The 15,550-nt window shown below is 35.2% G+C and overlaps 2 protein-coding genes across 2 annotated transcripts; one reads left to right on the forward strand and one right to left on the reverse strand.

Annotated features, from left to right (window-relative positions):
- Positions 1-5,469: 5,469 nt before the first annotated feature.
- On the forward strand, positions 5,470-10,799 carry LOC110684187 (probable inactive receptor-like protein kinase At3g56050). The gene is made up of 9 exons (XM_021860601.1): positions 5,470-6,124; positions 6,242-6,380; positions 6,708-6,779; positions 6,928-7,071; positions 7,199-7,339; positions 7,530-8,032; positions 8,114-8,304; positions 8,403-8,535; positions 9,894-10,799. Exons 1-9 carry the CDS (start codon positions 6,028-6,030, stop codon positions 10,490-10,492), a joined length of 2,019 nt encoding a protein of 672 aa, XP_021716293.1. The 5' UTR covers positions 5,470-6,027; the 3' UTR covers positions 10,493-10,799.
- A 1,012-nt stretch (positions 10,800-11,811) lies between these two features.
- LOC110684189 (pentatricopeptide repeat-containing protein At2g30100, chloroplastic-like) lies at positions 11,812-14,668 on the reverse strand. Its single transcript, XM_021860603.1, has 2 exons — positions 13,468-14,668; positions 11,812-12,879 (listed from the first exon to the last, which is right to left on the reverse strand). The coding sequence occupies exons 1-2, from the start codon at positions 14,200-14,202 to the stop codon at positions 12,106-12,108; spliced, it is 1,509 nt and encodes a 502-aa protein (XP_021716295.1). The 5' UTR covers positions 14,203-14,668; the 3' UTR covers positions 11,812-12,105.
- Positions 14,669-15,550: the final 882 nt, after the last annotated feature.

The following is a 15,550-nucleotide window of genomic DNA, read 5'->3' on the forward strand; positions in this document are numbered from 1 at the left end:
TGAAGGAGAAAGCTTAAGCTCCCGTTTAGGAGGTACTAAGGTAGTCATAGAATATGAATTTGAGGTTCTTGTTAAATCCCCACCCCAAAAGCCGGAATATGTTACTATTCAAAAAAAAAAAAAAAAAAAAAAAAGCCGGAATATGTTAAATGCCCCTATTTCATCTGTAGACCACATCTTTATAGCCGAGAGTATTTCCCCATTAGCTCCGGACTCTCTACAAAAAGCCGCATAGCTACCGTGTACACAACTCCAGAGCTCCTTGTTTCTACATTAGCAAAGGTCTAGTTGATGACATCTTCTATTGAGGATTCCATCTTCTTGTAGAGTGTCAATTCCCAAGTGTCATCTTTAATCGATTTTCGATCAGCTAACCTACAGATTAAAGATGTTGAATAAGGTTTTGTAGGCTTTGCCAGGATATCCAAGTTGCCGGTGATCTTGTTATGAGAAAGGTCAAGAACTTCTAGTCTAGCCCAGATAATTGGGGTGGAAATGTGGAATTAGTCCTGTTAATTGGTTTTAGCCTGTAGCTAAGGTTTAAAGAATTCTCCAATGCTAGGAAATTGACCCAAGTCATTTGGTATTTCTCCTGAAAACCCATTATTTCCCAGGTCCAACAATTGTATTTTTGTTGTAGAATAAAATTTCAGCAATAATGTAACAAAGATTAGACTTGGTCAACTCATTCATAGAGACCATAGAAGGTGGCAGTGTAACATCAAAATGATTTGTTCTGCACACTGCAAGACTACCTTTCAAAGATGAAAAACAGAAAATTACTGCAGGCCTCCTCATCGTACAATAGTTTCAAGCAGTTTAAGAAAAAGCAATCAATGTAGCATATCAATTCATCATCTTCCCTCATTATAATACTTGTACGTAGTATTTAATGCTGGTGCTATATACTTGCGACGTGTGCAATATTTTAAAAATCTATTTATTTTTAAATACATATGTTATGAATTCGTCACGCATATAGAATGGAAAAAAAAATGGTAAAGATAAAAATATTATATGAAGATAAATACGGTATATTCCTTCGTGAATATGAAAGGAGGAAGGTAGACAGTTAGGTTAGTTACCTCGACTAAAAGTTAGGTTAGTCCCTCTGTTTGATCAATTTTAGGTAGTGGTATGTTCACAGGAACATCTCAAGTTTAAATTACTGTAAATGGTTGTTCCTATTTCACCAAACTTTACAGTATTTTGTGTGTTGTCTATCCATTGATCCAAAAAAGTTCCAAACAGATTAAGCTATTAAGGTCTGATCATTTATTTTACGTTAAGAGATAGGCAAGCAAAGATCTTCGTTTTATGTGACCCACAATTTTAGTTGCCACTAGACAGCAGACAGCCCATGGGAGGCAAGAAAAGGCCCAATATATAGCCCAATACTTTTCCACAATGTTTTACAATTTTAGACTAAGAGACCGTTTGGTTTGGGTATTTATCAAAGTAAATGAAAATCAATTGTCCGCATTTCCTTTGTTATTGTTTGTTTGGCTTTTTTCTAATTCCTTTTACTCTCTCTCTTTCCTTTAATCCTTCCAAGTTGATTGTGGCTTAGGGTTTTGGGAGTAGGGGGAGTGTCGGCGGACTGTTTTACGGGGAGGGGTAGGGTTTTTTTTTATTTTTTATTTTTTATTTTTTTTATTTTTTATGTTTTTGTGGGAGTGGAGAAAGGGTTTCAAGGGAGGAGATTTCTGGGGAGGGGAGGGGCGGCGAGTGGGGGAGTGGCTAGGTGGTGGTTGGAGAAGGTGAGAAAGTGAAGGTAAATAAGGGGCGGTGTGGTGGTTGGATGACAGGAGAAGGTGGCTTATATCCCTTTGTTTTTTAAAATATAAAGATGGCCCCATCGTGTCGCTCATTTTAGATGGCATATACAAGTCTCCGTGTTGTCGATAGGGCTTTTCGGGTTCTGGATGCGCTTACGTTTATTATAGACCCCGGGGGAGTAGGGTAGGGTTTTTTTTTTTATTCCATTCTCTTTATTTCTCTTTGTTGCCTCCATTCAATTTACCCCGTGCAAACCAAACGATCCCTAGGGTATTATACTTATATAATAAGTCGTTTTCTTGGTGGATCTAACATAGATGGCATATATGATTATTTTTTTCTCTTAGTTTCAACGTCTAATATCATATGATTCATAGCACATGGAGACTATGTTATAGAATATTAGAATCAATGGGAATGACACACTCAACTTTTTTTTTTTTTTTTTTTTTTTTTTGGACATTGCACCTTTCATTTGATTAACTAAATAAGTAAATAGTAGTTGGTAGCTAGTCTTGGTACTAGATATATGGATATGAAATACTTCATCTAGTCATAACTATCCTTTTTTTAAATAAAAAAGCTATAACTTAACTTTCGTTTTTCTAAGAGTTATGTATTGAGGTGATATGCAATTTTGATCTTTAATATGTGGAGTAATAAATAAAGTAAAGAGCAATTGTGAAATCAAAATGATAAACAAGTCTGGGCCACATCCATCATAAGTGTCCATTTTAAACGACCAAGGAGGTTCCACCTTAATACCATACAGGAATTAACTATCGATGAATATGTACCCTACACGCCGACTCGTGTTACATACCGGACCATAATGATATGACATGTTTATAGAGGAACAAGCTCCTTATTTTAAGGACACTATATAATGAACGGGGCAGCAATTTTCGATCAGAATGTAGCCAAGCTTAAAGTTCACTCATATCTTTTTGATGAAGTGCAAGACAATCAAGCTTATTAAGGTCACACCACCGCTTGTCATCTTCATAAGTAAGATAACATTTTCACTTCAAATTAATCACTCAACACATCAATAATGTCGACCCCATTTCTAACACTCTTTTTTTTTTTTTTTAAAAAAAAAAAAAGTTGGCAAATATAGATTAAATGCATTTATATATACATCACCTTTTCTACCATACGGAATTAAATCAACCTCTGTTCCAAGGAACATTCACGTGGATTTGGCAATATAAGTGGGTCTCTAACGTAAATGTACAAATTACTACTTGTATAGTTGTATTACAATTGCCTCTGTAATATATACATGTAGGAATGTACTCTGTTATAAGAGTATATATTACCTTCGTTTTATTCGTTCACTCGTTTGATTTTAACACTATTATTCACATACTTTCTTTATTTGATTGTATTTTGTGGTTAATATATATTAAAAAATATAGTTACGTGAATTCTTGTTAAATTCGTCACGACATATATTTTTAAAATATCAACTTTTATAATTTTTATTTGTCGATAATTAAAGATATTAATAGTTGAATTTGTACATTAACAAACTTAATTAAGAAAACGTGTGGGAGAAATATAATACTTCGTATATAGCGAGTAGGTCCAAAACTCCAATAGATATATAATGCTGTAGCAATAGATTTATATAATAATGGGATCATAATTATGTGTAACAGATATATCTATCCTTTTTGTTTTAGTATTCTTGACTCTTGAGTGCTTGGCTGATGGAGTGATGGTCCATGCACAGAGTCCTATATGATTGTCTTGTATGGCTTTTAATTTTGAAATATAATATAATACTTCTTTAAACATTTCTTATGTACAAAGCAAATTTATTATAGGACTTTTATATTTTAAAATACCCTTTGTTGATTCAATATTAAATGTCTACTTAGCTTAACAAAATTACAAAATACTTCTATTCAAAAAAATTACAAATACTTCATGTCTTTTATTATACTCAATTCATGTCATTTAAATACTAAGGTTCTGTTCACATTTACTAAACTTGAGCTAAACTGAACTGAATTGAATAGAGCTAAAATGAATATTTTATGAGAGAAGGAAATTAGGAGCTGAACTGGACTAAAATTAAGCCGAAGTGAACAATTCAGTTCAGTTTAGTTTAACTCCAATCATTTCAGTTCAATTTCTATTTTTTTTCATAAACAATTCAGTTCAGTTCAGTTCAATTTAGTAAATAAGAACAGACTCTAAAGTTAAAGACCACAACATATCTCTAGTTATGGGCCTATTCTCATACGTTGAAATTCAGTTCAGTTCAGCTAAGCTCAGTTCAGTTTGGTTCAGTTCATTTCATTTCAACTCCTAATTTCCTTCTCTTATAAAATATTCATTTCATTTCAGTTCAGCTCAGTTCAGTTCAGTTCAGTTCAGTTCAGTTCAGTTCTATTCAGTCGAGTTCAGTCAATGAGAACATGCCCTTAATGGTAGCAAGAAAGGAGTAATTCAAATGTACGGAATTTATAGCTTAAAAAAGTTAAAACTAAATACACCAATGTAGTCAAAAGTTGGTAGATTATAGCGTCAAAATGAGGCCCAAATAACAAATTAAGGAAAGAGTTATGGTAATGCCGGATCATGTGTTTTGTGGAGGAGAAAATTGTTAGTCGGCGCAAAACATGGAAATATACGTCAACGGACTTTGCTCAGAATCGAACTTGGACCATTTTATAATTAAGGCGGCAACCGGCTTTTTAAAACTATATTTAACCAAACATTCCTTTTCTTCAATCATTTTAATTACCCAGTTAATCATGTTTAGACCTACAACATCTAACTCAAATATCATAATTAAGGTCATAATTACACATATAAACTGCTTAGGGACAATAATTCATTTAGCAAATATACTCCATAGTAAATAAATATGGAATATTTCTTAGATCTTACGGGGTAACTCTTTCTTGCTACAATAATTCATTTAATTTACTGGACGTAGGTTTCATAGTAATATTGTGTTAATAAGATAATAGTATGACTCAAGTGATGCCAACATAATTCAAGGAAGATTATTATTATCTCCTAGTATGTACTCCATAATATGGAGAATGTTAACAAGAAAAGAGATGTGAGTGAATTTTTCATCTAAATTTCTTATCAAATATCAATAATGCATTAATTGATGGTCAAAGTTCGACTTTTAAAAGATGCATTGATGTTTACATCCAAAAATGTGTTAAATGTCTATTCTAAATAAATGTTATACAATCTTGGTTTATAAACTTTGACCTACTATAGAGTAATATTATATGAAAACACATTGCTTTAAAATGTGCAAGTAACATTAATTATCTATTTCATACCAGTATAAAGTATTTTACTCAATAGTTGTTACTCAATAGACATACAAAATTTATAGAACACTACACATAATATCAATGTTATAATTCACTCGAATACTACTTGATAGATTAAGTTACGGAGTAGTTTGAAATGGTCAATTCACTATCGGATACGTCACACGGATGAGCTAATAACAAAATGTGGAGCGTACAATTGGACTTATAGTGTAGATGGCGGCTTCAATAAGGTGCCAAAGATGGGGTTAGGCTGACTAGTCGTCGCCAAACCAACACCCCTTGATTGCTGATTCAGACAAATGAACTCAACTGCTCTTACTCAGTCTTCCTATTTATTCACCTTCTCAGCCACCAGTAATTCAATTCGTTAAACTCAGTAAATAACCATCAACTTTCTGAATGCTTTTCAAACCAATTAATTAATTTTATTTTTAAAAACCAGCTAACAATTTAGCATAAGAATCAAAATCACGCGGATTAATGACACAAAAAAAGGGTTAAAATTTCTTTGTAAGTTTCTTCCTGTTTTCTTTTTTCCCAATTTTTCATACTCCGTATTTGTTCAATTCAAAAATTAAAATCATTATTACTATTAGACCCACTTTTGAAAATTTGTTTATTTCCCAGAACCCAAAAATTAAAAAAACTCAGAAAATGAAAGTACTTAAACTAGTCAAAATGCTAACCCCTCATTCATGGTGAACGCGTTTCTTCTTGTTCTTCCTCTCATCCTTAATCTCTTTCCTCCCAACTTCAAATTTCAAGAATTCTGGTGAACATTTGAAAAGATCTATTCTTTATTAGTTCATCGAATTAAAGATTGAATTTTGCTACTTTTTTTTTTGGAAGTATATGATTAAACTGAAACTGCATTCTTTGGCTGAATTAAACCTAGAATTTCTGAAGATTTCTGCTGTTTTTTAAGTGATTGAAGATGAAAAGTAATTTGTGGGTGTTTTATGGGGTGAATTTGGTATTCTTATTTCATCTCCAGCTTCTTCTTCTTCCCTGTTCATCCCTTAATTCTGAAGGTAAAATTCTGCTTCTTTAAATCATATAATTTGATTTTATTTTCTGGGTTTTTCTGGGAGTAAGCTGAAATGAATTGGGTGTGAATAATTTTTTAATTTTTTTTATTTATTTTACAGGGTTGGCTTTGTTGAAGTTTAAAGAAAAGGTGGTGAGAGATCCCTTTAATGCCCTTTCTAATTGGAGTGATAAAGATGGTGATTTGGATCATTGTTCCTGGTTTGGAGTTTCTTGTTCTGAAGGCAATGTTGTAATTCTGTATGTCCTTATCTCTCTATATTTTTTTCCTGCAATTTTTTCTCAATTTTTAATAATTTTGCTGCATTTTGATTTTAATTATGTTAATATTTTGTTACTCAAATTGGTTAATTTTGTATTAATTTCCCGTGGTTTATTTTTAGTAAGTGAATTGGTTATTAGGGTTATTGCACTTATTGGATTCTGAATTGTCTAATGATCTCCCATGATACTTGATTACTCATGTTTTGGTAGTATTTTTTTTTTAGTATTTCATATCCCAAATTCCTTTACTTTGATGAATTTAAACCCTTAAAGGCTTACAATCCAGTTATTTTCGACTCGCAGGAATCTGAAGGATCTTTGTCTTGGAGGAACACTAGCATCTGAACTTGGAAATCTATATCATATCAAATCCATGTAAGAGCATAAGTAGTAGAGTTTTTATTATGTTAGTGAAATACTGGAATTATCTTTTCAATGTTCTAGCTTAAGTGTCATTTTATCTTGTTATCATCTGTTCCTCTTACTGATGGTTTTGGTTGGCTTTTTTACTTCTCATTCTCAGTATATTGCGCAACAATTCCTTTGATGGGATCATTGCTAGTGAGATAGCTGACCTGAAAGAACTGGAAATGCTAGATTTGGGTTACAACAATTTTAGTGGACCGATCCCTTCTAACCTTGGGAACAACTTTTCGCTGTCGATTCTGTGAGTAGATCCTTTATTATTATGCTCAAGATTATCACATGCTATAATAGTCATTCTTTATCCGTTTTTCTCTTTAGGGACCTTCTGTTAATCCTTTGTTTATGTCTCTCATTTGCATCTGATACAGTCTGCTGGACAACAACAATAATCTTGGTAGTTTATCTCCAGAGCTTAATCAGCTTCAGATGCAATCTGAACATCAGGTGGATGAGGAATACCTACGTACTGTTTCTGCCAGGGCAAGCTGTAACAGTAAATCTTTTTCTTGGTGAGAACCTGTGAAATGACTTCATGCTAAATTTACCTGTTTTGCTATTATTGAATTAGTAAATTGGGCACATGATTGATTAAAAGTATAGTGCTTTTCAGCCAACAGCATAATAAACGTTCGCTCCTTTTCTTCAGGTCTTGGGAGATTACTTTGTTCAATTATAACCTGTCTCTTGCTTCTTTATCAGGTATACTACCCGGCCGGATAATTTTGTTGGGAGAAGCTTGCTGCAAGTGCCAGGCTTTCCATTTCGGAGACTTAGAGACAGAAGGCCTGCTTCACCGACCCCATCAACTCATGCGCCATCTCCCTCTAAATCTCATTCGGACTCGCCATCTCCATCCCGATCTCCTATCTCACCATCATCACCATCTCCATCGCCATCACGTGCCATCTCCTCACCGGTGCCTGCTCCTGCTCCTGTGATTGCAGATCCCCCTTCTCCAACACCATCAAATCCCCCTGTTGTTTCAGTATCACCAGCGGCACAGGCTGCTCAAGTCCCAGATAACACTAAAAGATCCGGCTCAAAGCAGCATAAGGTTATTATTTTGGCCTCCGTTGCTGGTGGCTTGACACTTCTGATTATATCAGCAGCTGCCATTATTGTCTGCAGAAGCAGTAAGATAGGTACTGTGAAACCATGGGCCACAGGGCTAAGTGGACAGCTTCAAAGAGCATTTGTTTCAGGTATGATGCTTCATCACCTACACATGAATAGCTAACTATCACTGTTGTAGCATGTTTCTTACTGATATTTTTACTCTCTAGGTGTGCCAAAGCTTAAAAGAGCTGAACTTGAAACAGCCTGTGAAGATTTCAGCAACATAATTGGCACTTTGAATGATGGGACTGTATATAAAGGTACTCTTTCTAGTGGCATTGAAATTGCTGTTGTAGCAACTTCAGTGAAGTCTTCTGAGGAATGGTCAAGAAAATTGGAAGCCCAGTTTCGGAAGAAGGTATTAATACTGTGCAATTGACATAGTTAAACCTGCTATTAGCTGTATTAGGTGAATCTAATTTTAATTTTATTTATTATTTTTGCTTTTGTTTACAGATAGAAACATTGTCCAAAGTGAACCACAAGAATTTTGTGAACCTTATTGGATTTTGTGAAGAAGAGAAGCCTTTTACTAGGATGATGGTTTTTGAATATGCACCAAATGGAACTCTCTTTGAACATCTACACAGTGAGTATCTTATCCAACCTCAATCTCATTTTCAAACTTGGAAGTGAAAAAAAAAAGGGAAATTCTCTCTGGTAATCACGAACTTTTGTTTTTTCTTAGTGGTAAAGCCTAAAACTTTTGATTATCAATGGTAATCACAAATTAATATTTTTAAACTAATGGTAACTTAAGTTAAACAAATAGTTAATTTCTTTACTCCTGTAAGTAAAAAGACAGAAATACCCTTATGTCTTTCCTCCTCCATCTTCTTCCTTTCTCAGCTCTTTCCACCTCCATCTTCTTCCATTAAAGCCACCACCACCATTGTTAAACTGTTGTTAAGGTCGGAAAAAAGAGGGCGGCGGCAGCACCAAATGCGGCGGCAGCAACGAATTCAACAAATTAGACCCCGAATTCAACAAAATCCCGACAAATTCGACTCAAAACCAACAAATTAAATCCCAAAATCAACAAAATCGACCACTAATTCGACCTTAAATCAACATATTTAACCAAATCGACTCCAAAAATTAACAAATTCGACCCTTAAAGTAGCAATTCGACCCCCAAAATCAACAAATTTGACCCCTAAAACGACAAATTCGACTCCAAAAATGGACAAATTCGACCCCAAATCAACAAATTCGATCACAAAACCAACAAGTTTGACCCAAAAACCAACAAATTCGAACCCAAAACCAACAAATTCGACCCTAAAATCAACAATTTCGATAAATTCGACCCCCAAAATCAACAAATTCGACCCCAAAATCACCAAAAATAACCTTGAAATTTCAACCCAAATTCGGGAAACGAGACGAAATCGGGGAAGGGAGGAGGGTGGTTGATTCCGGCAAGGAAGGATGGCTGATTTTCGCGTCCCCGAGAAGCGGTTTTAATTTGGTGGTGATGATAGGAGAGAGAGGGTGAGTCGGGAATAAGGGAGGGGAACTCGTTTTGGGATTGGAGTGTTGTTGGTGGGGGTCTCCGGCGGGGTAGAGGGTTGAGACGCGTCAGCCGCACCAAGCTGAAGGCCGGCAAAGGGAGGAGGGCTGGTGGTTGGCTGGTGGTCGGGGAGGGGTTTGGATTTTTTGTTTTTATTTTGTTTAAAAAAATATTTTGAAGGGTATTAATGTAAATCTATTGTTACTTAACCTAAGATTAACCCTGGTTAATTGTTTAATGATGTTTTAATATCATTAATGTTACCATTAGCTTAATTTTATTAATTCGTGATTACCATTGATAATCAAAAGTTTCAGGTTTTACCACTGAGAAAAAAATAAAGTTCGTGATTACCAGAGAGAATTTCCCAAAAAAAAAATATTAGCACTTTGCTTTCTCGGCTTGTTTGTAACAAGTGAGCTCCTTATTTGCAGTCAAAGAAGCTGAACGCTTGGACTGGAAGATGCGCCTACGTGTAATAATGGGTATGGCTTATTGCCTTGAACATATGCACCAGCTGAACCCACCCATACCTCACAGGGACCTGCAGTCTTCGTCCATGTACCTATCAGAAGATTATGCGACCAAAGTATCAGATTTTAGCTTCTGGACTGTGGGAACGGTATCTAAAATGAGATCACCTTCCATGCATCTTTTGGAGGCAGCACTGACAGACATAGAGGGCAATGTCTACAACTTTGGGATGGTTTTGTTAGAAATCATAACCGGTAGGATGCCTTACATGGAGGATAATCGCACTGTAGCAGATTGGGTTTTCTACTGCTTGGAAAAAGATTACTTACCACAAGATATCATAGATCCAACGTTAAGTTCGTTTAAAGCCGAGGAGGTCCAGAGATTGTTTTGGATCATAAAAGATTGTGTACAACCTGATCCGCAAGAGAGACCAACTATGAAAACCATTGCTGCACGTTTAAGAGAGATTACAGGGATGGGGCCTGATGGGGCAACTCCGAGGTTATCTCCTCTGTGGTGGGCAGAGCTTGAAGTTATGTCTATGGATGGAAGTTAGTAGGGTTTACTCCTGTAAGTAAAAGCCTAGAGCTATGTTTTTTTTTTTTTTTTTTTTAATTTTTTTTTGCATAGTTATGGCTTTTATCTCAAAGCCATGTTCATAGCCTAGAATATGATTGGAGTATAAAACCAATACTGGAGCAGAGCTTTCTGAGACAGGTTGTTAGAAGGACGTTACGCGTGTGATTTTCTGTACATAAATGAGAAAAATGAGCTCATTAGTTGGCTGCTTGGCCAGATCTGTGTCTCACTTTTTTTTAGACAATGTTTCCTTTTTTTTTTTTTCCAAAATAAGCACATTCTTTGATTCCTCTACTAGATTTCTTTCTTGAAAATGTGCTCTGAACTCAGACAGATTCGCGTTTACAACAGTTTGAGACAGGCTCTTAAAGCAAACTTTTAACTAAGCTGAGTGTGCAATGAACATTGTAAACTGAGTGTAAAGTTATCCTGAACACAAGCTTTGCAGATCGTTTAAGATCCAAAAGAGCCCTCACGAAGGACCTTTACAAATACATCTATGTATTACGGAGTAATATGCCACTGCTGACATACAATTTGCGCTACTTGTATGCTCCATATCACCATAACAAACTAGGAAAATGGAGACTTATTCTGTGTTATGTATGTAAGAGATGCAGGTCAAAGTATGACTATTACAAATGTGATGTAATATCTAATGTTGCCAAATATTCAAGCTAAGGGGTGATTAAATATGAAACCCAAATCAGAAGGGTTCTGTCAATTTGACCTTATCTTTTTGCCAGTTGAGGCTTGTCATGGTAATTGATTAATCCATGAACTTTGGTTAATTTGGTGGATGCTTCATCAATTTCGTCTGACAGATTAATTATATCTTAAGCAAGATTATTTGGTGGTTGATTAAAAGAGGGTTTGTATATAGAGTAAAGTGACAAATTGCACTATAATAATGTAAAGTGACTAAAACAAAGTTGCAGGGTTTACACTTCGCATTAAAAAATTAGTACTCTACCAACTTATCAGACTAAGGAATTAAATATGACAATGAAGTGTTTACACACAAAAAGTATGACAATGAATAATCACCGCCACTGAACAACCTAATCCAATGCATTATATCTCACGAGAAGGGTATGGGGCAAACTCAATGAGACAACCGAAACATGAGAAATCGAGCAAAATTAGAATTGATTACGGACCAGGGCTAGGCTACAGCAAAGGAAAGTTAGCTAGTTTCGGCCAAGGCATCAGGTCGAACCACAATTCAGGCCAAAAAAAGAACGACTTGATTTAGTTTAGTTTATAATTAAGCTAGTAAAATCACCGGAAGGAAGATTAACATGTAAATACAAGTAGTCTATTCTTTTCCATCTTTCTTTAACACATATAAGCACAGGTAACATAACTTGGTATTGTCAAGAACAATGATGATATACACACATATATATATACACATATATTGATATACATCTAATTTACACACATAACATTCTAGGCATTGAAATTACACTTTGTACCTTGATTCTAAAGTAATTCCTGCGCTCCTGGAACTCTCAGGTCATAGGATTCGACATAGGCAAAATTTGCAAACACAAACATTTTGCGAGCAACTCCTCTACCATACACTACCTAAATCATCTTCACAATCCAAAGCTTATACTTCTTTATGTACATATATACGAGACAAGGTCCAATCAAGTCGGCATCTGACAGGCGCTTGCAAAGCCTTAGATAGATCTCTGCAGTCCCAGGTTGGTGCATCTTTTTCCTGAGACCCTGCAGAACAGCAATTCTGTCCAATAAATCTGGATGCAATCCAGAATCAAGCATTCTGGCTAATGTTTCTGCAGCATCCACATAATTGCCACCTTTGATATAGCCTCGAAGCAACCATGTTAAAGTTTTCTTTTTAGATGAAGAGCTTGTAGCTTCCAATGTAGTCAGCAATCTAGAAACAGCTCCATCTTCTCTTTGAGAGGCACAGATAGCTAAAACTATGTCATAGAAGTACCTCTCAACCTCCTTACCTAAAAGCTTCATTTCCCACAACTGTTTTTCGGCATCAAGCCCACGACCAGCACAAATATACATAGCAAGAAGCTTTTCATGAACTGAACTAAGCACTGAAGTATTTCCCTCCTTGATCAACCAGCTTGAGAGTAGGATCCCTTCATCCAGAAGATCAGACTGATGCTTCTCAACAAGCCTAATATTTTCTTCATCTAACTCAGCAACTAGACCAGCCCTAGAAAAACCCTTCAACTTACGCAATGCTTTTGCAACTTCATTCGACTCTTTCACCACAGCTGTCATTGCAATGAGATAGCTGTACATTTCAGGATTCAATTCACTTTCCTTCAAGCGAATCACCAATCTAACAGCATCTCTGTAATCTCCTTTCTCCTAGAAGATACAATAAACATGTATACTTGGTTTAAGGATTTACAGACACATACTAAAGAGTTGGTTGTTGTTTTGTTGGTATATTTGAGTACTCCGTAACAAATAATTATGGCACTGGTATATCCTGCTAGTATTCTATGATAACAGGAAACATGAATCTAAGAATAAAAGAAGGGTGAAGCAGCAAGTAATTTGACACAGTGAGAGCAATCAATCACAGGAATAAAGCCTTATAGACCATGATACCCAAGCCTTGTATTATAGACAATATAACCAAGAAAATACTTGATTTATGGCAGCAATTTTCAACTAAACAGGATAGTATGAAGGTGATTTGATCACATAATGTTACCCCCAATAATTACAGAGCACGTAATTCCATAATATCCGTTTATTTTTAGCAGCTAGACAATCACATATACTTGCATAAAACATCAATATGCAATGATAATCTGACAGTTGCAAAGTGATGATCTTACTTATTATGCCAAGCCTTGAAAATTACAAATACTACATAGTTCTCAATATGACAAATGATTAATGAAGTTGAATATTAGAATGAAGTTGAATATTGGAAGAAAATCTTACCATCATCTTCCAAGCAAGATAGCCAGCAGGGCCTCCCCTGTGTATATCATCCACACCATCCTCTAAAGACAGGATTCTGCGTCTCAGAACCTCCTCGACAAAAGAAACTGCTTGATCTGACTTCCCCGAATCCCAGTACACAGAAATGGCCTTCTCCATCATGCTAAAATTGGGTTTCAGACCAACACAATCCATGTCAACCAAAAGATCAACCACTTCCCCAACTTCCTTTTCAGCTTCAATCATATTCTTAATCCACCCACACATGATTGACACCATCAACTCCATCATCTCCTTATCAACGCGATTCTCTTTCTTCAACCACTCAAACACCTCTAATGCACACCAAGAATCCCTCCCCTCTTGTGAAAAGTACACCAACATCAGCTGCAGCTCTCGGGCCGAGAGCCGGTCATTCATTTCTTCAAGAACATCAGACGGTTCTCGGGCCATCCGTTCTAATTCTTCTATTGCCTCAAAGAACCCTTCACTCATTTCATCCTCATCCACACTAGTCAAAACCCGGTCCAACTCGACCGAGTTAAAAAGCCTAAACTCTCTGGCTTTACTCCGAATTGGGACTATGTATTTTAGCTTTTTATCACTAGTTTGAGTAATTGAAACCCTAGAACATGCTTCAATCCTCAATTTTTTAAATGCAACAAGGTCTTGCCACCTAGGGTAAGATGATTCTATTCCATAGCTTAATGGAGCAAACCCAATAGCATTCACCATTTCCACAATTTCAAGAAAACCCAGATAACAACCAGAAAAAAAATTGATAACCCAGAAAATTACATACAGAAAAATTCAAACTTGGAGAATTATGGGCAAGAAACTAGAATTCTATTAAAAACCCAGTTGAAGATTGATGAACATTAAAATAAATCATACAAATATGATAATTGCACATAAAATTATGCAAAAATTATCTAATAAAGTGACATATTTTAGATAATGAAACACCACCGACCGAAAAATATAAAATTATATGAAGACATAAATAAAAGAAATGAAGAACATACCAACCATAAAAAATGGTGAAGGATGAATTCAATCAGTTAATCTGATCACAAAAACTCCAATTTTTATGCCCATCAACTTCCGGCAAGAGTCAAAAGAGTGGAAATTGGAGAAATTAAAATTAGATAATGGTACTGTAGTTTTCTACTATTATATTATGCGGTTTGGTTTTGTTTTCTAGTCCGTTATTATTGGTAGAATGTATGTACACCGTAAACGTGGGCTAATTGGAGCTTACTATATCCCTACTTGCCTACTTGGTAATGGATTTTTTTTCCTTGAAGAGTTAAAGTAGACCTTAAACATGAATTGTGTATTTGTGTGTGTTGTCGCATCTTACGACCCAAACCAATCTTGAGCTAAAATGTCTTACAATTTTTCTATTTGGTAAAGTTTTAAACAAACTAAATTAAGAATAAAAAACGTCTAATAAGACTGAATTATCATCATACAATTCTTTTGGTTTTCTATTTGGTAAAGTCTTAAACAAACTAAATTAAGAATGAAAAACGTATAAATAAGACTGAATTATCATCATACGACTCCTTTGGTGAATAACATGTGATTTTATTTCAATTGTTCTTTCTCTTTACTCAGACTCGTCTAGATGGTCTTAGACAATCTTATCTAAAAAGTTAATTCGTACAATTAATATCTTCGTTATTTGCACCTTAACTTGGAAGTCAATAGGTGGAGAAATTTACATCTTGATAGCAATGGAGTAGTCTTGCTCTCGGTAACATTTTCATTAATTGTTAATACATGTTTGAGTTCTAAACTAAATAAGAAAATTTGAAAGGACTCTTGCAATCCACTTTAATTGTTTTTATGTCACATTTTTTTTAAGGTGTACAGAGAAACTCACAAAAACAAATAATGTAAATGAGATTTGATCTCAACTCTCAAGTTTTGAGTACCACCCCTCAATACTTTAACTAACTAAGCTAGTTGATCATCCATGAATGTTTCTAGCACTATGATTGTGAGACCTCGGGTTTTGTTGGTCGGGGTTTATAATTTACGGAGTATTAGTTTAACTCATAACCTAGAGGTTTTACAT

The sequence above is a fragment of the Chenopodium quinoa genome, unplaced genomic scaffold (assembly GCF_001683475.1).
Source record: "Chenopodium quinoa cultivar QQ74 unplaced genomic scaffold, ASM168347v1, whole genome shotgun sequence".
NCBI classification, from domain to species: Eukaryota; Viridiplantae; Streptophyta; class Magnoliopsida; order Caryophyllales; family Amaranthaceae; genus Chenopodium; species Chenopodium quinoa.

Excerpts from the sequence above, each read along its gene's own strand:
- LOC110684189 (XM_021860603.1), bottom strand. The coding sequence starts at position 14,202 with ATGGTGAATGCTATTGGGTTTGCTCCATTAAGCTATGGAATAGAATCA. Across the intron at positions 12,880-13,467 it reads ATCTTGCTTGGAAGATGATG|GAGAAAGGAGATTACAGAGA; the intron begins GTAAGATTTTCT and ends TGTATCTTCTAG.
- LOC110684187 (XM_021860601.1), top strand. The coding sequence starts at position 6,028 with ATGAAAAGTAATTTGTGGGTGTTTTATGGGGTGAATTTGGTATTCTTA. Across the intron at positions 6,780-6,927 it reads CTATATCATATCAAATCCAT|TATATTGCGCAACAATTCCT; the intron begins GTAAGAGCATAA and ends TCTCATTCTCAG. Across the intron at positions 8,033-8,113 it reads TCAAAGAGCATTTGTTTCAG|GTGTGCCAAAGCTTAAAAGA; the intron begins GTATGATGCTTC and ends TTTACTCTCTAG.